The following is a 24,311-nucleotide window of genomic DNA, read 5'->3' as shown; positions in this document are numbered from 1 at the left end:
ATCTAGTAAATGAAAACACAGAAATATATTGGTAAAGTAATTATTAAGTCCTGGTTTAACAGCAAGACTGTATAGTTTGGAAAGCCCTCTATGACCATTAACTTGGAGAACCTCAATACAGCACTACACCATATCATTGAGAAGTCTTCTGGGAAGTAAGGAAAACAGTGGACAAGATAAATCCCCAATTCAAGTGTTCAACATCAGATAGGTAACAGGTGAATAAAAAACCTAGTAAGAAATACAAAATGCCCTAATAGCCAACTTGTTCCTCTTCAGTTGTCCAGTGATACTTCAGTGACTGAAGACCTGAGTACTTACGCTACAGAAGATAATACATTGGAGAAATGAGAAGAAACCAAATAAAATCACATAGCATCAATTAAGAATGGATTGGGATGAAAAATGAATAAAGTGAAGGAAAGAACACCATGTTAGTAGAAATTAAATCCTCTAAAGAAAACAAGAAAGGCTTTAACAACTCTCTCAGGAGGGAACTGAAGGCAATGTTAAATGAGATGTACTTGAGTTTATGAAATGTCTGAACTACATACTTATAAAATATGTAAGTGCAATTATGCAGAAACAAAAGCTTTGATAGTTTAGGTGATGATGTACAGATGGTATGGATATGCGATAAAATGAATAAACAGCTGATTCCTATGTCTGCACAGTTAATTAGACAATATATTTACTGAAGTCACAGTAATCATTATATACCACTGCCATAGCTGCACATTGAAGTGAAACAGTATTTCCAGACAAGATGTAGATGTAAGCTAGCAGCTAGCAAAGTTATTTGGAAAGTATTTTTGTACTATAATTTCCAAATTTCCCAAAATGCTGACTGCAAGGTTCTGGGACTTGAAAATCCAAAACAGCTTTTCTAAGTCCTGAGATAGCAAACAGCACAGGCTGCAGATGGCAGGTAAGTAGTACTATAGGAGAAGGAAGTGGCTTTTATAGTTTTATCATCCTCTTGACCTCTGCCAGCCAATATGCCAATTTGATCCAGCTTCTAGAGGCAATTTGCCACTAGTATCCAAACACATTTGAAATGGAAGAAACAAAACCTTGAATTCTAGCTGCTACTGTACATTATACATATATTGGCTGATAGCCTATATTGCATTTATATGGCAAAATTGCCACATGCATTAATATATTAATTACACATGTGTATGATGCTGAGAGAATTATGTCAAGTCTTTCTGTCCAATCCACATAGTGAAAAAGGATTATAACCTCTCCATCTTGCTGCCCTAAGTCATGGAAAAAGTTATCGTTGGCATAATAGTTACAACTCAGTTGGCACTACTCTTCCTTCTCAGTTTTCCCAAACATTTAATTTTTGTCCATATTTGGAAAATGTATGTTCCTGGTGCCATCTATTACTCAGTATCCCCCCTAGTATCTTCCCTTGCTGTTTACAGGCTCCATGGTACAAATCTACCCCACATTTCTACCCCATGACTAGTAACTATAGACATGCAAAGCAGCTGTAATCCAATTAGTAATTAGTTTTGGGTATTCAGTTTTGTTTTGTAAAGATCGGAGGGGTTCTGTTTTGTTTTGCAATCTGAATCTCTGAAGCTTCATAACTGTTTTGTTAAGATTGGTTCCATTAGCAGCAATGGGGACATTTTTGAACCTTGTTTATCTGTCATTTATATGGCTATCAAGATGAAATGTGACACATTTGTAGGCAACATTTACGACTTTAAGCCTGCCAGGTTTCAGAACATTTTGGTCATCCACTGATTTTTAAGAATTAAAAAAAATTACATTTTTTAAAAAAAAAGTATCCTCTTGAATTTTTGAAAAATTAGACAACATAATCCTGCAGTTTCAGAAAGGTTCATCTACTGATTTTTAAGAATTAAAAAATCAATTAAAAATTTAAAAAAGCTACAGTTTGAAACACTCCAAAACAACAAATCTTTCGTAATATCTCCAAAAACATTTTGGAGACTTCCGTTTCATTCCATAATGCTTTGGAGCAGTCCTGTTCTGATTAGTAATTCAGAGATTTGTATTAACAAATCATATAAATCTCCAAATTATGAAACAGACCTTCAAAGCTTTGCCCAGCCCTACTAGCAACAGGAAGAAGGTCCTCCGGGAGTCTTTATCTACCTGATTTGAAAGCTACATAACAGGTAATTTATTTGTGTAGCAGGCAGACATATTCTTTGTATTGAGTTGGTATAATGGGCACAAAACCTACCGCCTTGCTATATAATGAGCTGATATCTGTTACAGTATATGATTTTGTAAGTCTTGACAAGGATCATCTCTTGCTTATATGTGTGTTGAGGAAGAACCACTCCCTGATTAGGATGTATATCAGGTGAAGTTTTCTTGATGCAGGTAGTGAGTGAAATGAAGTAATCAGAGATGGAACTACACTACAAGGTTTGCTGGAAAGAAGCAGATTAATGCATTGTTTTGTAAGTGTTTTTTCTTCTGCGATGGACAATGTGTTTTCAAGGCTACTGTATGTTTCTTTATAAAATACATGTGCTGACTACTCAAGAGTAAAGACATTTTTCCTTTTATACTCTGTGTATTTTCAACTTGGGGTCTGAAGCTGGGAAGACTACTGTGTATTTTCAATATAAACTAACAAACCGCAACAATATCTACATCTGCTGGAATGTCTACGTGGCAACCTAAACAACTTTTCAAGATAACCTCCATCTTGGATGTTATTTAATAAAGGCTATGGATTCATCAGATTGATCATTTATTTGCTATTAGTGAGTAATCAATGTGGATCACATTCCAAAACTCAATAACATTTTGATTCAATCAGACACAGGATTAATCCAGGAGTTTGATGAACTCAGACTGGCGCCCCTCATCTCTTCTCACTCAGGTTTCCTGGACTGTGGGTTGGTCTCTTTGTGGGGTGTATGCTCTTGCCAAGTTATAGAAGGCAATTGGCAGGGATGTGGGCGAACTGGACACAGGGCCTCTAAGTAACAGTAGAGCTGGTCCAGCTGATCTACATGTCTCCTGTGTGGTTATTCTTTCACCTAAGTAATATATACACCAAGGACCAGGAGTCCTTGTACACTCTTCACCTTAAAAAATATTGAATTATACATGTCCACAAAAAGATAAAGGAAATTTAATACTGAACCAACAGTACCTACTGCAGAGTACAGAATCACCATTTAGGACTACCAACAAATATTTAAGGTATCTAAATACTGTGAAAATTATTCCCAGGTCAGTATCATATGGTGTTTACAATTTATCCACGGATAAAATTCTGTGCAGCTTCCCAGTATCACTGAAAATTACAGGAAACAATGGATGCTAAGGTATAATAGTATTCCGCATGTTCTTATGTAACTGCCATGTTTGTGAAAATATCTTTTGAGCTGTGTACACTTTCTCACCACAATACTTCCTTTTTATGTCTTGGTTTGTCAAAAAGATATTTACTACTTTGCACTGTGAGTTGCTGCCAGACATTTAATAAAGCCACCCCTGCAAATTCTTTTGTCATGTAACAAAAGAAATGATCCACTCCTGCTCAGTAGATGTTGTCCTAAACCTAATATCAATTTCAATGATACATATTGCCATTAGGTGTGCTTGGGATCACAGCTTTTTGTCTATGTTTAAGCATGTCTAATTCATGTTACCTACACTCTGCTCTAAAATATTACCACCTGCTGGGAAATATTTTCAAGTCAGTGTGTGTGAATTTAGGAAAGGTCAAGATCTTCAAAATGTCTTCAATTTGTTGGATAGTAATATCTTTAAAAAGTATTTATCTTATAAGTTCAAAAACACGTTATGAACTCTAAAGAAAAATGTAAAGTAGACTTCTCTTTCTTAGTTTTTGATTGTATGTGTAATGGGACTGGGTGGATAGGGAAATATATTTTATTGTTTACATTAATTAACATTTCCAAAATGAATCAGTATCATCTTCAACTCTTCCCATCATTTTCATATGCAAAGGATGGTGCCTCAAATAAAATCCTTTCTTTCGTTTTCTAGATAAAATTGAAGATGAATTGGAAATGACCACAGTATGTTATCGGCCTGAAGGACTGGAACAACTTGAGGCACAAACCAATTTTACAAAGAAGGAACTTCAAGTGCTTTACAGAGGTTTCAAAAATGTAAGAATATGAATTAGTACAATGAAGTGATTTCTAATGAAGTGACTGCCAATTTAGAGGACACTATTTTGTACATGAGTACTGAATATGCACAGATTCACTTCTGAACAGGAAGAATAATTCTTGTTTCAGAATCAAAGAACTATAAGACTTACCTTAAAAAAGTACCTACTTTTACACCATTATAATGCACTTGAAAAGTAAAGCAGACTGGGGTAGTTTGTAGCAGAGTACAAACTACTATAAAATGTGAACTGTTTTCCATTTTCTTTATTTCAAATGGATAGCTCACAACTATTTGGAGTTTGAAATGGCCGCAATATTTTTATTATTTTTAATGTCTTTGATAGCATATTCCTTGATTTCTTTGTACGCTGTTGTAATTAATCCAATTCAAAACTAATTTAAAATTAATTGTTTAAAATATATTCTTTACACATAGATTCTGGGACTGCTGCTAGCATAAGGGGGGCATTTCAGTCTATGGCACCCTCCATAAATCAAGGGAATTTATAGAGAAGGTAGTGGAGGAATGCATTGCAAGGGCAAGGAACTAGGTATTTGTTCCCATGCTTCAGAAAATGGAAATCTTTCGTTCTTGTTAAGGTCATTTCAAATAGGCTGCCAGTGTCCTAGCATATTCCTTACTCTTTCTAAAAGTTATTTGGACCCTTTGTATCTGCTGGGTTTGGTTCCAGGACACCTCCACCCCACCCCCATGGATACTGAAGTCTATGGATGCTAAAGTCCCACTAAATACAGTGGCATAGTAGAATATCATTTATATAAAATGAAAACATCAAGGCTTACCTTTGTGGGGGCAGGATATTTTTCAAGCCAATAGGCCAATAGATTTGCATGCTGCTAAATGAATGCATGGCTATCTAATCGCTTTTCTGCCTTAGTACAGATAGTGTTTTTAATGTATTTGACACCTGGGGTGTCAAATACATTAGCTTTCAAATTCCCAGAAGCATGTTGACAAGTTTCCTCATAGAATAAAATTGTTTCAAATCATGCCATTAGAGTTGGGATGAATTATCTTCAAATTAAACAGAGGTGTTCTGGTTCTTCTGTGGCAAGCTCTTTGTGACATTAATGAATGAATCAGGCAGCAAGTCAACAATAACCCCTTCCTGTGGTTTGCTGCTTTCCTTCTGCTAGCAACACATGCTCATCACGCTAAAATTATTTTTGAGCTTTTGTTCTCTGCGTGCTGAAGCTAAGGCTGTTGTGGGAATGTTACTGCATTCCCCTGCATAGTTATAACACTTTCATCAATTGCAGGGTCAAGGATCATACAAGTCTCTGTATTATTTTTGGACTGTGTCTGGGTAGCTTTGGCATGTAGCCAATGGTGAAGAACTGGGGGGAAGGGGTTGTAATACATATAGAAGAATCCCACTCCTGGTTTTGCGTATCATCTGCACTTTAGGACTTTCAGATTTCTCATCTAAACTGGCTTTCTGTGGACCTCTTCACACGGTCATGCAATTTCACCAGCATGTCCTTCCTCCTTCCCCCATTACATGGGGGAGATGGGGCATGGCATGTTGGCATCCTGTTCCTGTACCCATCCAATGGGTGAAAGAGCAAAGAAGTAGAGTAGCTCCATTGGAGCTACCAAAACACACTATCCTCTCTGTAGTGGCAGAGGAAGCGTCTTGCTATGCTTCCCCTCCATTTCTGGAAGAACGGGGGTGGGGCTAAGCCAGAGTCATTTGATGGCGCTCAGCAGGCCCCATCCAGAGGAGAGAAAAGGGGTCATAAAAACCCCAGTGTGATGAGGTTGCAAGTCTATTGTTTACTGAATGCATTTCAAGAAAGGAAACACATTCAAACTTGCCCCATGTAGATCTACAAAAAGGTGCATATCTGCATATCACATATTTTCAAGCTTCAAATCCCATAAGTTAAAATGGAGGTGTAGTGTATCTACCATAAACTTTAATATCCCAGTTTTATGAAGTCTTAAAGTAGGGATTGATAGAAGGGTAATGGAGCCCCCCCCCCCTTTTGTCTCTAGTGTACAAATATATGGTAATGCATATTAATGTGCATCATTAACTAAACAGAATATTAATCAAAGTTCTTCACAGACTAGTTTAAAGTTGTCAGAGCTACGCTGCCTCTAGTAGAAATTAAACTAAAGAGCATACCTGCTTAGTTCCTCAAGAATTAAGCTTTGCAAGTCAGCTACGGTATCTAAAGTTGTTCTTTACTACAAATGAGGTCTCTTGAGCATTCTTGGCTCTTAGGAAACTAAACTGTGATCATTTAGGTGCAAATGAATTGGAACAAGTGGACGAATCTGAAAGAAGTCCAGATATCCAAGCTGCATCTAGATGATGTATTACTGTATTGCCTTTTATGGTGTTTCAGAGTAATTTGCTCAGAATCTTGACTAAGAGCTCAGTGAAGCATCCAAAAGGGAGGAATAATGCAGGGAGGAATAATGCAGGGAGAACATCAAAGTTTATTTACTTTATGCAAGCCAGTCTTACCAGCCCAGAAAGACTGACAGCATGCCGATGAGTCAATACAATAAGACCTCAAGTGGCAATATGATGCTGATTGAACACATTTCTATGAAATAGAGGAAAATATATCATCTGTGAACAAAGGGCTTGCATATAATATGCCTGTGCTAATTTATAAGTATTGACACAAAATATATATGCTTTAAATCAGAGCTTAAACTTTTCCCATTCATAACCCCTTTTCACCCAAGAAATTTTTGCGTATGTAGATATATAAAAAAGTATAAAAATCAATGAAAAGAATGTCTCTTTTTGGTGCATTATCCAGTTGGTGCTGCATATCCTCATAGAAGTGATCTACTTCTGCTTCTTCAGCAGCTGTGGTTGGGGCATATATTTGGATTACTGTAATGTTAAAAGGCTTTCCTTGCACTCAAATTGAGATCATTCTGTCATTTTTTGGATTGTATCCAAGCACTGCTTTAGGTACTTTCTTATTAATTATGAAGGTTACTCCATTTTTTTCAGTGTTCCTCTTGTCTGCAGTAGTAGATCTGGTGGTCATCAGATGTGAAGTGGCCCATTCTGGTCCATTTCAGTTCTCTGACCCCCAGAATGTCTACCTTTAGTCTTGACATCTCACCAATAACAACGTCCAGTTTGCCCTGGCTCATAGATCTTACATTCAAGGTTCCTATGGTGTGTTGATCTTTAGAGCTTCGGATTCATTGTTCACCTCCAGCACCGTCGGCTGCTAGCATTCCTTTTTGGCTTTGAGCTAGCTGCGGCATCACATCTGGGGCTAGTTGAACTTATGCTCTGCTCCTCCTCAGTAGCATTTTGGCCATCTTCCTACCTGGGAGTCCCATCTTCCAATGGCATACTGACATATCTCTAGTTGTACTGGTCCATTTAGTTTCCTTGGCTGATTGTCTGCTTTTTCAAAAGCCTCCCTCTCTTCTGAACTTCAGTAATTACCATTTATTAGTAGGTGGTATCGGCATATGGGGGAATTACATTAATTCTCATTGATTTCTTTCATTCTCTTATCTCTAAACATTTTCTGCCCTGAACTTGTTAAAGCAGAAAAATAAATGATGGTCTCACATCTTTTCCACCCAAGTCATTCATTAAACTGGGATATTTAAGTTTATGGTAGATACACTATACCTCAATTCAAGTATGCTGTTAAATGTGATTGAAAACTGTCTTATGCTTACATCAGAATTCATTTACCTGAAGGTGAATACCCTAAAGGCAACAGACCTCATCTGATCTTGGAAGCTAAGCAGAATCAGCCCTCTTTTAGTACTTGGATGGGAGACTGTCAACAAATATTGTAAACTATCTTTCAGAAGAAGGAACTGGCAAAACCACCTCTGAGGATTCTTTGCCCATGAAAACCATATGAAATGCATGGGCTTACGATAAATTGACAAGTGACTTGAAAGTACACACATACACAGAAAAGCACTGTAATCAGGGTACCTAAAGAACTGCAAAGCAAAACCATAATTTAGGATAATCAGATTTAATGGCCTACCTTGGTATATCTCCTTTGGATACAAATGGGATAACCCTAGACCACACATGGCAAATGCAAGGTCTTGTGGGCCAAATCTGGCCTACCATGTCATTTTATGTGGCCCGTGAGCTTTTCAGTGCCAGGGCAACATAATTGCATTTATAGAGTCTTGCAATTCCAAACAGCCTTTTGAAGGCAACCATAATGCTGCTGTGGTATGTGGGAACAGATAGTATTACAAATGAAAACACAACAATTCCTCTTTTTATTTTCTCAACAGGAATGTCCTAGTGGAGCTGTTAATGAAGAAACATTCAAACAGATCTATGCACAGTTTTTCCCACATGGTGGTAAGTAGGAAACATTTTGAGTTGTGTTTCTAATGTTAGAAGTCATATAGCTCAGACAGAACTGGACAGGATTTCTGTGCAATAAATACTGAAAGAAAGAGGAGATTAAAATACTGCAAGTAGTCACTTTTCTGCAATGTCTCTCAGCATCTTTCATTCTAACATGTTGGACAATTACTTAAGGTAACTGACTACCCTTTATGGTAGCAAACCTATGGCACATATGCCAAAAGGGGCACTCGGTGCCCTCTCTCCTGGCATGCAAGCCATCACCTACACCTCCGTTCAGCTGCTCCCCCTGCTTGCCCACTTGTCTGCTGCCCCTTGCTCATTCACCCACCACCTGCCCCTTGCTAACTACTCTCTCACTGCTCTCCTGCCTGTTTCCCTTGTTTGCTCACAGCTCACCACTCTCCTACCTGCTGCCCACCTTCCCCCATTTGCCACTCCCCACCTTCTGCTTGCCACCCCCCCCCCCAAGTACCCAATCCCCCTCCCCCAAGTTGGGCACTCCATCTTTAAAAGGTTTGTATCACTGCTTTATGCTGAAAGATTCCCCTTTTGTACATTGAAGGGTGATTATTTAAGACTAAACTTAACTAATAGGCTTGTAATTCATATACTTTAAAATGGTATGGTTGGTATTTATTTTTGTACAGCTGTTGCTATGCATGCGAAGTATTGCCCTCTCTTCAGGTACTGTGACTAGACAATTGTCAAATCTGACTAGTTATGTTCAGTGAGAAGGGAATAAGAAAAAAAGTGACACTGGAAGTAGTCAGTAATTGTGGCAAATGGCTATTAAAATGGTTAAGCCAAAAAGTATACCTAGTATCTAGAGTACATTCAGCTCAGCCATTAATATATGTATTTAATTTTTAAAAAATAATGTTTCCTTTCACTTTGTTTTGTTTTTCAGATGCTAGCATGTATGCCCATTATCTCTTTAATGCATTTGATACAGCACAGAATGGATCCGTAAAGTTTGAGGTAGATGAATCAGTATCAACTCTGTTCATTCCAGTATCATCTAAATTTATGCCTGATCTCCCCTGCTTGGCTTTTCCTCCCTCCCTCCCTCCTCTTTCTTTCTTTCTTTCTTTCTTTCTTTCTTTCTTTCTCATTCTTGGTTTATCCCCTTGAATACCTTCACAAATCAAGGCCCATAGAAATGAAAAGGGATGATGCAACGAACAGGATAATAACTTTTCTTTTCCTGTAAATTTTCACATCCAGGTGGGTGCATTTTTTTACCAGAGTAGAATATTTTTAAGAAGTATAAATTCTGCCCACTTCTAAAATGTGCAAAACTCATCTACGGTAGTAGCAAATAAATCCATCTCCAACAGCTAAAGAAAATACATAAGATTATCCAAAATGTGTCAAATCTTCAGACTTTTTGTGTGATTCCTAGTGGGATTTAACATACATATTCAAAAATTGTGAATTTTGTCATAAAGTGCTTGAGTTTCTTGTCTGTTTAGCATACACAAACTTTGAAAATATCACCTGAAAGCCAGAATCCTGATTAAATAATTAATGATATACTGGTGGTTGTGTATTGTTATAAAGAAGGGAATGTTACAATCAGGTATATTTTTAAAAACCATCTGCTGTAGAAAGAAGGGTCAGAGAAAGCTTTATTTCTCAATTAAAATACATTTGTATTCTACTAACAGGATTTTGTGACAGCGTTATCCATTCTGTTGAGAGGAACAGTTCATGAAAAACTACGGTGGACATTTAATCTGTATGACATAAATAAAGATGGCTATATAAACAAAGAGGTGAGATTGCTAAAACCATTAACATTTAGCCAATTTAGGGAAAGGAAAGAAAGTCAGTGGCTGGCTCATTTTTCAAAACATAGTTCATGTGTGGCATGCTGGCTGATAACTGAAAGACCTAGTTCATTAGATGCTCTCTTTATATTGCTGGCTCTGATCCCAGGCTACTCAAGCTTCTGGAGAAAAAGAAATAAACATGATATATTATCTTTAGATAAATGTTAAACAATACATAGCCAGGTGCATCACCAATAGTCTTTCTAAACAAGAAGAAAGTCTGCACAATTTTTAAAATGAAAATGATAGACTGGGGTACACAATTGCAGAGGTCACTGAAATGCTTAAAGGCTGTAGTTTTGCTTTCTTAAATTTTGTTCTTGGGTTTGTTTTGTGAGGGAAGAAGAAGTGTTTGTAATAATAATAATAATAATAATAATAATAATAATAATAATAATACTTTATTTATATACCGCTCTATCTCCCCGAGGGAACTCAGAGCGGTTCCCAAGTAACATCACAAAATATACAGAGTAAAAACAACATAACCATAAGATTAACAAACAAAATAGAAGCATAAAAATTGTCGCCATAACACACATATATTAAAAGTAATCCTGCCTGTTCAAGGCAATTAAAATTTTAAAATGTCGGGCCAAGATTTGTGCAAGCCCAAAAATTCTAGGGGCCCCAGGAATTAAGTGCAATGCTATAGCAGGCAACAATAATATTAGGTACGGGTCTGTGGCTGTTCATTCTGGGACTGATTAGACGAAAGAATCTGGTAACTGGTAGGAAGAATAAGGCCATATTAGACAATGTGTAGGGCTGAGTTAGAACTGGTCATTTTCAAAGGCTTGTTGAAACCACCAGGTCTTCAAGCTCTTACAAAAGGAGGGGAGGGATGGGGCTTGTCTTATTTCCCTTGGAAGGGCATTCCAGAGATGGGGGGCCACCACTGAAAAGGCCCTCTCTCTCATCCCCACCAACCACACTTGAGACGGTAGTGGGACCGAGAGGAGGGCCTCCCCAGAAGATCTTAGAGCTCATGCCGGTTCATAGAAGGAGATGCGAACGCAGTAGGCCTGGGTAACAACAGAAAAATTTGTTTCTAAAATCGATTTGTATTTGGGGGTTTTTTTGTTTCGATATTTAAAATAATTACAAAATTTTCCCTTTAAAAAGTTCGGTATTTACAAAATTTCGTAAATGTGAAAAAAATTACAAAACATTAACGAATCGATTTCCGAAACAATAACGAATCGATTCGTTAATGGCGGACACGACCACGAAATACGCTAAAAAACCTCCAAAAACTTCTGAAGCTTCCCTCTCCCTCTGTTGTTGACTGTTGGTGTGATATTATAATTTTTTTTCACTAATTAAACAAAAAACTTGCCCCAGACATGCGGAAATAATAACGAAACGACCTCAGAACAATAACGAAACGAATACAATAACGAAATACGAAGCATTTATAAAACGTTTTTAAAAATTCGTTTTTTAAAAAAATTGCTCCAGAATGGTTCGTTATCGTTTTGTAATTGAAAAAAATAACGAATTATTAACGAATTACGAATTAACGAAACGAAACCGCCCAGCCCTAGAACGCAGAGATAGGCAGGGCCCAGAAGCAACTCAAACTCCATGCAGGTTTGATTTCCAGCCACTCTTTAATGAGTCTGTGCTTGGTTTTTTGCTTTCTAAAGAGACTGTAAAAGTGCATATTGGCAGGAGGGCTGGATAAGGAAACCACATGGCCAAGAAGAAAGTTTCACTAATGTTCTTCAAATAGTCTTTTTAAATACAACAACAATGATAACAATCTCAAAACATTATCTAGCATCAAAGTATTTGGATTACACTACTAAAAAGCCTTTAAAACAGAAGCGTCATTAAAAAGAAAAGAAAAACACAAGTTTGTCACTGTGCCACAAATATCAATGAAATTACACTTAAGCAATAAGTACATATGAAATTTATGCTTATTGCAATCCAGTGGAAAGTGCTAGAACTAAAGCACTCTAATTGGATAATGTAGAAAAGACAGACTACAGGAGGTTACAGTCTTGCTAGGAAGCCACATTGGCCTCAAAGATCATGGGGAGGTGGAACACCAGTGAACTCACTTAAAATGGTCCAGGGGGCAAAAATATTGTGAAATTGTCCCCATACCTTCTAGAGAGAATGTTCTGTGGGAAAATGGAATATGGTCAACCCTCAGTGCAAAACTTTCCCTATCCTTGCCCTATACCCAAAAATGACCAAAATATCTGAGATATTTCCTGCTTCTGGAAGCTTCTAAGGGGTAAAAACACAGTTGTCCCCAATGAAAAAAGAAAAAAAATAGATCTCTAAATAACCTCAATATCCAACTTTGCAAAGAAGCACACCTTTTCGTTGAATGCTGTGTCAGTTCTGGGAGCAAAATTTTGGCTCCCAAAAAAGATCAAGGAAATTTTCTCACTCATGATACAAAGGTTAAGAGGAACAGAAAACAACTACCCAGAACAGACTGACAGACTTCTAAAAAGCAGGAAGCAATGTGATTATGGATATGACTTCCCTAAGACAGGGGTTTGAAAGAACAAAATGTCGGCCTTAGCTCTTGCCAACCAGTTCCCTTGGAAAGAGATGACTACAGGGAGTAAGTTCACGACACATTTATGGCCACAGTAATAATAAGTCTCACAGATAATTTTACACCATATGCCAACTTGGCCATTTTAATCTTTATCGGCTTTGCTGATTTTCATAGCAACAACCTCCTTCAATATGTTCAATAAATTACATGAACTAATTAGCTCTTTTGAGCCACAGGCTGTGCGAGACAATGCCTGCCAAAAAAACCAAAAAACAAACCCTGTGCAATCTAAGGTTCCTATGGCCTGCTATGTACATTAGAAAGTCCGACACCTCTACTGAATCTGATTACGGCAATCAAGTAGAGCATAATCCTATTATTTAATTATGCATGATATAAAACCCATCGTATCCAATGTTTATAACCAGATAAAGTGGATACAGCATTGCAACTTGAAACAACAGCTGTCTGTGTCAGCTCTCTGAACAGCTATGTGGGTTTTTTTACATAAACATCTTCAACTGAACTTTTTGCGGACATGCTGCTATGTGTTTTTGTATACAATATGTAGTATAATTTTGGTATTTCATGCCATTTTAAATATTTAAATTGTTAATAGCTCTGCATACAAAATAGTGTAAAGAATTTGAAACTATTACAATTAATTGTACTGGCCCAACCAAACCTGTGGCCAATGGCCAAAGAAAGTTTTATCAATATATTTTCCTTTTTATTTTCTTTAATTATCTTTTACTGAATATTTCCAAATTTTTTTCACATAAGACCTTTTCAATGAAAACTTAATGAAGAAAAAAAACAGTCTCAGGGCACGTTACACCTTATTAAGGCATAAGCTTTCATGGACTAGCATTTAATGAAAGATCTAATGATGAAAATTTTAGAGTGCTTTATGACTTCGATCATAATAAATGTGTTAATTATGTACCACAAGATTCTTTGTTGGGTTTTAGTAAAGCAAGCGAGCAAGCACTTGGCGCACACAATCACCACACCAGTAGAAGGTCAAAGAGATGCATCAAATATATTATACACACCTTACTTGATGTTGTTCATTGTGTGATCTACAGCATTGGGCAGCAGTTAATGGGAGGGAAGTCATTGGCATAATTACATTTCACAGATAAATCCCCAAACAGAAATGTATTTGCTTTTAGAATTGAATCTGTCAACTTTTTCTTACACTTTTGAGAATTTATGACATGGCGGGCAGACCTTAACTAGCAGCTTAGGCAAAAATTAAACAGTTGAAACTTCTCCTGACTTTGCTGCAGCTACTAAAACTTGCCAGAACAAGCACATTGAATCAACAGGTTTAGATGCATGTTGGCTTAATTCAGTAATTGAGTCAATGGGTGTATTCTTGTTGGGACCAGCAATTAAACTTAGGTCAGAGATTGTTGTTCTTTTTCTCCCCAGCAAATAATCAAGCATCCTTGTCCTACCACTCTACTCTGTAAGCATGTAAATGGCATGTAATGCCTGGGCACCAACTCTTCCTTGCTGTTTGTTCTCACAGAGGCAGATGGCAGCTGCGGTAAAATTTGTTCTGGGGTAGAAAGATTTGCATAATTCACAGCTATTAAATAGAATTTTTCATAAGAAATGATCAAGAAGTGAATGGCGAACTGTATCTGTTTACCTCAGATTTCATTATGTGTGACATTCATACATATTCCAATCTTAAATTCAGCAAACCTGCTAATTTGCATTGGAAAACCCAAAACAGGGATCTTTCCATAGTAAACAGTATGTTATTTTTGTTGAGAAATTAATCATGGAAGGAAGGATGATATTGCAGTGTGCCACTGCCATAGCCCTGTCTTATGCTAATAGACTTACTTTTTTATTTCCTTTGTGCCTTTATAATTGCAATTCTAGGAAATGATGGATATAGTAAAGGCAATTTATGACATGATGGGCAAATATACCTATCCAGTGCTGAAAGATGATGCTCCAAGGCAGCATGTAGAAGTATTTTTCCAGGTATTTTTAATGTATTTTTCCCATCCACCTCCTGTTTAACCTCATAACTCCTATACATTTATAACATTTTATATGTGGGCAGATGAGTCTATATAAATCTGCAAAACTGTACAGTAATATTTGAATGCCTCTTGCTTAACAATCTGTAGGATTTTACAAATGCATGAGTTTTATGTTCTCACAATGCATGTCTTTTTATTTTATAGAAAATGGATAAAAATAAAGATGGTGTCGTAACCTTGGATGAATTTATTGAGTCATGTCAGGAGGTAAGAACAGATGTTCTACAATAAAGCTAGTTGAAAAAGAATGTCTCGTGCCAAAAACCCCAGTTTTCACCTCATTCACATCCGGAGAGGTCTGGAACAAAATTTTCTCTTTGCCATTGTGGCTCACCTTTGTGTTGAATATCAAGATCAATGCTATATTTTACATGAGGGGAAGCTAGTGTAGTGTAGTGTAGTGTAGTGTAGAGTAGTGTAGTGTTCAACTGTGGACTTAAACCAAAGTTTAAATCCATAATCAGCCAAAACACCGATTGGATAACCATGTACTAGTCACACATTCTCAAGTTCAGGAGAAGGCAGCAGCAAATCACCTCTGAACCAATTAGCTAAGAAAGCCCCATGATAGAGTTGTCTTGGGGTTAGCATAAACTGGAAACGACCAAGAGACAAACAACAATATGTAAAATAATAAGGAAGGTGATATGTAAAAGTAGCTATGGTATAGCACAACACTGAGTAAATAATTGTAAGTGTCTTAAAATTGCAATAATTTTCATTAACTAAGGCATTGACAATCGTAATATGACAAAGGATATTTTAGGTATTTTTATAGCTGCAGGATATGTGTGATGGATTACTTAAGAATGTTAAGTGGAACAGGATGTTTTTTTATGGATTTCTAAGGTTATTTGAATTAGTATCTTACAAGTAACTTGAATGTAGTTATTTTTGCAAAATTAAAGTTTATCAAGATGTAGTAATGATAATTTCTGGAATAAAATACATTAAAAGTAATTTCCCAATCACTGTGCTGAAGATAGGCTTGAAATTTGGAGAGGTTTGGGGCTATGTATATGCACACAACAAATAGCATAATGATAAAGGTAAAAAGAATGGATTCATAAGAAACAGAATTACTACTCTTTAGCTACACTTACTTGCTTACTTAGATGATCCCGTGTGGTCCGAGGATGATGGTCCTACAAGTGTAGTGTCGCCCGTTAGAATGCTCAAGGACAGGACTTCCCAGTTTTAGCTACAATCCATGAGGCATATACAAGAGGGCAGGCCCCACAGAATGCAACCAGACTTGTTTTTCAGTAAGCAGAAAGAGGATTACACATTAAGGTTCTTTTAACATTGCATTTTTTCAGTGTAAATTCAGCCATTTTGTACATGCTGTTACTGGAAGTTGGGTAAATATCTACTGTTACAGAGTACCAGCCATGTATCCTTTTAATTTGAGACCTCGTGGCATAAACAACATGGACTGCAGGGCAGACACAAATGTCAGCAATTGAACTTAGCGAGGACCTAAGGCTAGAAGAGTTCAATAATACAGAACAAATCAATTAACGTTCTCTTATTTTCTTCCTAATATGAAGTGTCTTTTCTCATACTGATGGCTTCTCTATTAATGAATTTATTGGTATTTGCTCTGCCATATGATTTCAAATTGGAAAGTAATTTAAAATGGCATTAACCTCCTGCCCTATAATTCTGAATGTGTTCGTGCCAATAATCGCATTCAACAAATATAGTAAAGGAAATTAACTTCTCTGTAAGCTAGCTGTAAGCATAGACATTTAGAGTTCTCAGATTAAATCATGGATTGACAGCCTAAAAAATATTAGCAGAGGATTACAGTGAAGCCAGGCATTTCTCCTTGCCACAAGACGTGGGTTAAAACCCTGACCATCTTTTGCGCTCACTGCTAACTCTTACTTATTTTTATTTGGTCATGTGGTAAAGGGTACTGTGTCTTTGGCTCTTTGTGGCACAACTTTTATTGCACCCACTTCCTGTTTTTTAAATGACTTTACTGGCCCTATAGCAGTCCAGAGCCACTTAAATGACTTTAATGTTGGCTGATGGGGAAAAATCTGATGACTTCAAAACAGCATTAAAGGGTTGCATGTAGCCTAAAGACTGCACTTTCTTTACTCCAAACATATATGGTCTATCTCAGTGGTTCCCAAGCTTTTTTTGACCAGGGAGCACTTTGACCAGGGACCACTCTCCAACATTAGTTTCAAAAGGGTTACAAATCAGTTTTGGTCAACTTTAGATTCAGTTTGGTTATTTGGGGTGCTGATTCAGAAAATTGCATTGGATAGACCACATCAGCTCTAGTGTCTGATACAGAACATATGCCATCCAGCAGTTCCCATCTGCTTACCCACAGAAAACCATATTTAATAAGCCTTAACACTATTAGAGGATTTTGCAAAACCAGTTCCTCTTGTTGCAACAGTGTAGTAACAACGAGGCCATGGACCATATCTTCATTCTTGTGGACTTCATGTTGGGAAACACTGGTCTACATGTAGGTCAGAGTGTAGAAACCAGGCCAATAGCTTCCTTTCAGCGATATATATGGACTCTTAATATAACTGCAGCATCTTAAACACTACAAAATGGCAAAATGGTTTGTGTATGTATTGTCAATATGTACAGTGTATTTTCTTGTTGCTTCCAGGATGACAATATCATGAGATCCTTACAGCTTTTTGAAAATGTTATGTAACAGCAGCTGAAGAACAGCACTGGAAATCAGAGACTTTATATGTAATGGGACCCTGAAGAAAATGAGTCAAGATTTTTCTCCCCACCACCCTTTTTGATGAAAGCTTTTTACTACTTGGATATAACTCAGCGTGCAAGGATTTTGTATGCCATCACAAACTGGGCTGTGTCTCTGAATGCAACAAACTTGATCTTGCCTCCGTCAGAACACACTGGCTATAATTTATTTCATTTAGAAGCATGTTATTAAAAACCTGACCAGAGAGACCTGCTATTTAAAAGGGTAATGAATTATTGAAGATTACATGATTAAAAAATATCCAATGTTCTGTTTGCTAATCACAAAACAGCTGCTGCTTTTGCTCTAGCAAGCTGGATTGCATATGGTAGCACAGCATCAGTAGCTTGCTTAACCATCTATTGTGAGCAGAAACCCTTTTTGTATTCTCACAGGAGGAAAAACATTGTGCTGATATGTTGTTTTGAGAGTGACATGTGAGAAGAGATCATGTTGGTTCTGCAAGGTGACACAAATTTAGCATACTAAATGGAGAGTGGGATAGCTTTAGGTCCTGTCTGGATGACCTGCTTATCGTGAAACAGAGTTGTGGTTCATTTGTTTCACAAGATTCAGACCATTTTGCTTAAGAAAAGGCTGCCTGTTCAGTGATACTGCATTTCACCAGCACTTAAACTGCAATAGATTGTTGCAGGAAGGATAATCTTCAGTAGCAACTATGAGGTAAGGCGACACATAAATAAATTAACAAGACATATATAGATTGCCACATTTTGCCTTTTGATTGGTAAAATAGTATTATCTAAATCCCTTTTGCAGGCTGAATACAATGTTCAGACATGATTAGATTTTTCCTGTAAGCCTTCCATCCAGGTTTTTTTTAATACTTCAAATGTGGATAGCAACAGGGATATCGCTCCTACAATTATCCAATCATTTCTCTTATATATGAGTGGCTCCTATTTTACAATAGGGATAGGCAACCTATGGTTCCCAAAATGTCATTAGATCATAAATCCAATCATGTCTGAACATTACCCACCCAAAAATCCAACATTTGCCATGGTACAAAATCCCACCCTGCTCCACTACCTTACAATTGGAATCCTGCAAGTGGCAAAGGCAGTAGCAACAGTGCCACCTTGCTCACTAGGCATTTTAGGCTTTGTACTTGGGACCTATGAAAATAAATTTAACAAAAAAAACCCCAAGAATTGGAAAGTAAAAACAAAAATTCAAAATAAGGATAGTTTCTACTTCCAGTTTTTAATGGACATGCATGTTTTGATGTCCATAGAGGTCAACAGAATGGTTTTTGGAATGCTATCTGTCCCTAATGGTATGTCAGGGCGAGGAGTGAAGTAAAAAAAAAAAAAGAGTGCCTAAGGCCTATGAAAATCTATTTGTAGTCCTGGGTAGAGACATGCTTCGATCCAATTCATACAAAACACAGGAGCATAGAAACAAGCCATCCATTTAGCCATGTTACCCAATATTGGTGACACTGGATGAGAATGGCACTCCAGAATTCCAGGCAATCTTTTTTTTTATTCCATATGGAAATTCCAGGGATTAAACGAGGAGCCTCCTCCATGTAAGAAATGGGTTCTCAATGTTGAACTACAGCTCTTCAACAAGATGTATTTAAGCAGGCAAACTTTGTGATGTAGTATACTTAGCAGGTTTGATTCTTTATTTTATTGTTTTCTGTGACCTGAAAGGTCTACAATCAAGACCTAGCCATTTATGGTATTTTTAAATGGCTGCAATATTAGAAGACACGTATGCTTCTTATGTAGGACCACCCTCCCAGCCATGAAGGATAGTATAAATAAAAAGGATCAGATATTGGTTTGCATCATAACAGTTTCACATTAACTGACAGCAGCCCGCCTAATGCTTTGAAAGCCTTGCTGTTATGAACTTGGATCATGAGCAAACAATACCCAGAATTCCCAAGTAGAAAAGCATGCATGATATGCTCCATGTAGTAGAACTAAGTTATCAAAAGGTTGGATATTTAAAGTACTTTGGAAGTAAGGGTTTTTTTTCAGTATACAAAATAAATCAAAGCCATGAAACTGGAGCCCTGATCAAATATTAAGCACACATTGATTTTGCTGGTCGGAGCTCCAGTTTGTAATATAGTGATGATATCGTGGAATCAGGAAAAAAGCAGTTATGATCTCTGAACAAGAAATGGTTTAGAGCAGGCATAGGCAGACTTCAGCCCTCCAGGTGTTTTCAACTCCCACAATTCCTAATAGCCAGCAAGCTGGATGGGATTTCTGGGAGTTGAAATCCAAAACATCTGGAGGGCCGAAGTTTGCCCATGTCTGGTTTAAAATATTTGAAAGATACCTTTTAATAGGTTTAAAAATATATTTCATATTTAAGATCAGCAGAGATTTTTAAATGGACATATTTACCTTCATCAGGAGCAGAATTTTCAGAATACAATTTCTACATGTGGTCTGTCCCAAAAGTAATGAGAATGTTTTTTTTAAAAATTAACATACTTGCAATTAGAGCACCAAACTTGGCCTGTTCCAAAAATTACTTGAAGAAAAATAATGAATGTTTTAAGATGAATTCTGATGCACACTATTTCAAAGCAAGACAATTATTTAAAGAAAACAAAAAATGAATTATGATGCTGATTTTTTCAAAGCAGATGCTATATCCTTTGCCACTGCATTTTTAACTGTAAACAGTTATATACTATTTATACTATATTCCCCCAATCCAACTAATTAGCCATGATGTATGACACAATATTTCTGTTCTTTTCAAATGGAGCTTATTTCAAGAAACTGTGTTTAGTGCAATTTTTACAACCTGTTTGGAAGAAAATTCTGATGAAATAAGTGGCCTTAATTACAAGTAAACTTGGTTGAGACTAGACCGCTTAATGTAAATTCCACCACTTTCAGTGGGAGCTTGAACCAACTAGATTGAGGCCATAACCACTTAGTTTGGAGAGAAGTTATAGTTACTGCTTGTGCCTTCTGTGAGTTTCATGAATTCCTTCCGGTACATCTAGCACTATGAGGTTGAACACTAGAACACAGGGATTTTAGCTAGGTCAAGAACGAGCTGAATGTTATCATTTACAGCCACAGCTGTTAGCACTGGATGGATCAATAGAACATTCAAATGCAAAGCGATGCAAGATCTGATTCGTAATTTGAATTCCCATTTTAGACAAAGGATTAGCGCCAAGACCTTCAAAGCCCACTGGAAAGTGCCACATGTTTTGGTTTGCACAATGGTTTAAAAAGCTTATTGCCTAAACAGGTGGCTATGGACAGAACAAAAAACAAGGGAGGGTCAGCAAGCAAGAAGTGGCTTGGCTGACACTGTGCCCTCTCCGACTATCAGATTTCCAGGACGGTTCTGCATATATTTTTTACAAACAGATAACATGTTGTTGTTGGCAAGGAAAATATATTTTAAATATGACATTCATAGCTCTATATTTTATAAAGCACGTTAATTGTAAAGCCTGAATGTGTGTAGACATCTGTATTGCTGATGGTGAGTGTAACTGGATTTGTCATGTGACTTGTAGGATAGCAATGTGTTCTCCCAGGATACTGTAAGGTCCTTTTAGAGTCTTGAAACTCTGTCCCCACTGACTCTCCACATATACACCCTTCCAGGTTATAATCATCGATGAAGTAGGCTGATGCATGTGGAAAATTAAGGCATATTAAGCCCCTTAATGTTTAAAAGTTTTGCTCCCCTAGCAAAAAAAAATATATCAGCAAACCTAGACAAATTAGAGGCATTCTTTCCAAATATGTAGTAAACAATTATTTTTTAAAAAAAATAGTGCAGAGATTTGAAACTGTGGCCCAGAAAATGTTGTTGGGTTGCAACACCTTTAATCTCTAATCACTGATCATATATTTTCTCTGGGAACTCCGATGTATTTCCAGAACTGCTTCTGGAACATAAGGACTGAGATCCTACACAGGAAGCATAAATACTCCACATATGTAGCTTTCTTCCCTAACAACTGTCAAGCTTGAGGAGGCTGCTGGTGCTGCCATAAATGGGAGAAATGATGAGTAAAAGGACTGCCTATCATCTCTTTGTAGTTTACTAGGCCCCTTCTACCCTACCATATAAAATCCAGATTATCTGCCTTGAACTAGATTACGTGGCAGTGTAGAGGAGGCATTAGAATGAGAGCAGCAGAACAATGACCTTGTATCTCACATATCTTACTTTCGCTAGCAAAGTGTAGAGTGGATGAGAAGCATCCATGCTGCCTGGTTTCCGCTCTTCCCTTCCATCATAGGGGTGATTCTCAGGCCCCTTCTACACTGCCAAATACTCCAGATTATCAAATCTGAAAGTCCACATTATCTGCTTTGAACTGGATTATCTGAGTCTACACTGCCAGATAATCTAGTTCAAAGCAGATAATTTGAATTTTATATGGTGGGGGGGGGGGGGCTGGTTTTAAACAGAGTTCAAGGAAATAGACAATAGCCCTATCCACCTGTTCAGATCAAAATGTATACTCTTGTAAAACATGCATGTCACTAACAGGATTCTGGGTAAGATATATGGGTCAGTTTTCATGGTTTGCATCTGATACTATCAATTCAGATTAATATGTGGAGAGCAAACATGAGAAAGGTTATTGCAAGCACTAGTGGCCAGGCTAAAATAATGTATTTTTCTTTTTTCATGACTAGCCTTCCTGCTGGTTATCTATTGTGTGCCAAACCACATCATTTTTTCATATCTCTACTATGCTAAAAACTAAAATCCCACCGTTTCCCCTCATCCTCAGAAAGTTGCCAATATGTTCTACCCCCAGGAACTCCAAATTTTGCAGGTCCAAAAGTCCTGCCAGGGCCAAGGTTTACATGTGGACTTGCCACCAATAGCACAATGGTTCTGCTCCTGTTACTACTGAGATCAGTAATAGAACTCAAGTGATTTCAGCATACCTCTGTAGACTAATGATTCAAACAGACAGTCTTTCCCATCTGCAATGGAAATTACTAATGACCATGATGGTCACTACATATAATGTACATTCTTGTTTCTCTTTTTTAAAATGTATACTGCAAAAAGACTAAAGCCATTGCCCCCCGCCCCTTTTTTTCATCTCTAATTATAAACTCTAACTGTGATTATGCCAGGGCCCTTAATAATCCAAGTATTTTTATTTCTTCACCTAACTCCCTTTATTGTTAATAAAGGTCTTACCCATGAACCGGATAGATGAATACAGCATGCAGCCTGACTAATATGTAAAGGTGACAGAGCCATGTATTATTCATAGTAGTGCCATTTAGTACTGGGAAATGCGATCACTTGTGATAATTACCATGATCCAAACAAGGTTAAGCACTTCATCAGAGTTGATTGATTTAAATATGAGAGACCCCAAAATGACTTTGAAATAGCCATCAAATAAGCCAGGGTCTTCTTAGACATTTACGGTGGTATAGGGTTACATGGATAGTTTCACTTTTTGCATATTTCTGTATAGAGGTATCCAGTACTCTCTTATGCAAGTAATTCTCCTTCATCCCAAAGTAAAATGTATGGCTAGTTCATGTGGCATAATTGTGTGTCCCCCTAAAAAACAAACATCTGAACAAGAACTGAATTTGCTCTGAATATTCATCAAAATTCCATCATTGCTGCCAATTTACACTCCACTTGAGTTTTAAACACAATCTCGGCCTCACTCTTGCATGTCTTTGAAGATGTTGCTTAACTTTGTCTGGATCATGCCCAGTTTTAGTATTCTATGACCATTAAGGAACTCAGCTTGATCATCATCCATAATTGCAATATTTATGGCAAAAACATGATGATAATAAGAGAAATACTGTGATCAATTGATTTTGCATCATCCTGAATTTTACAAGCATTGTATAGAAGGTTGTTTGTTGGTTAAGGTTCTAAGTTTTTAAATGTAAGTGTTTTCCATTGTACAAACTGTTCACAAATGTAATTGTTTCAGCAATGTCCAATATGTTTGTCAAGGATTAATTTTAGGTCCTTAAAGTTGTGTCATGAGTACAGTTTTTCCAAATGTTATTTATATGCAGTTTGTTAAAAATGGAAAGGACAATAATGATGATGCAAAAAATAAATTAATGTGTCTGCTGCTTTTGATGTTAGTTTTTCCTCTTACTCATTGAAATGCCATGAGAAATGCCATGATCATAAATAACATTGATTGTAATGGTTTCAGCTGGAATGACAGATTAGTGGCATCAGAGAAATGTTGTCATGCTACAGAAAAACATTCCCAATGTGTTGACATAAGATATGTAATTCATAAGAGTGCAGTGTTGTGATAGCTTTCTCCTTCCCCATGCAACATCTGCCATAGCTTTTAAGAACAGCATAAAAATTAATAAAATTTCATGAGAAATCAAGCCATTCTATCGGGGCAGCAATGCATAATTTCACTTGTGTGGATATTAAGATCAAACAGCAATTTGTAAAATATTTTGTTGAACATTTTCAAAGATTTTGGTTTTATTAATAAAATTATATGTACATAAAATTATATGTATTTCTCTCTTATGGATGCTCAGGACCAATTCCGCTTTGGGGGGGATGTTACAGAAAATTCTTGCAGATAATGGAGTGCCGTGATTACTTGAATATTGACTGGTCATTTGAGACA

General features: G+C 37.0%; 1 protein-coding gene across 8 annotated transcripts in view; it reads left to right on the top strand.

The window, feature by feature from the left end:
* Positions 1–24,057, top strand: part of KCNIP1 (potassium voltage-gated channel interacting protein 1) — a 725,477-nt gene extending 701,420 nt beyond the window's left edge. For all 8 annotated transcript variants that reach the window (XM_060765034.2, XM_060765033.2, XM_060765036.2 and 5 more), the window contains 7 exons: positions 4,018–4,142; positions 8,428–8,497; positions 9,417–9,487; positions 10,177–10,284; positions 14,765–14,869; positions 15,076–15,138; positions 17,576–24,057. In XM_060765034.2, coding sequence (XP_060621017.1) covers positions 4,018–4,142; positions 8,428–8,497; positions 9,417–9,487; positions 10,177–10,284; positions 14,765–14,869; positions 15,076–15,138; positions 17,576–17,623 — 590 coding nt within the window. In that variant the 3' untranslated portion in view covers positions 17,624–24,057. The remainder of the gene's footprint in view (positions 1–4,017; positions 4,143–8,427; positions 8,498–9,416; positions 9,488–10,176; positions 10,285–14,764; positions 14,870–15,075; positions 15,139–17,575) is intronic.
* The last annotated feature ends 254 nt before the right edge of the window (positions 24,058–24,311 follow it).

The sequence above is a fragment of the Anolis sagrei genome, chromosome 2 (genome assembly GCF_037176765.1).
Source record: "Anolis sagrei isolate rAnoSag1 chromosome 2, rAnoSag1.mat, whole genome shotgun sequence".
In the NCBI taxonomy this organism is placed as follows: domain Eukaryota; kingdom Metazoa; phylum Chordata; class Lepidosauria; order Squamata; family Dactyloidae; genus Anolis; species Anolis sagrei.
Note: the sequence above shows the minus strand (reverse complement) of the source record. Positions and strands in the feature narration are given on the sequence as shown.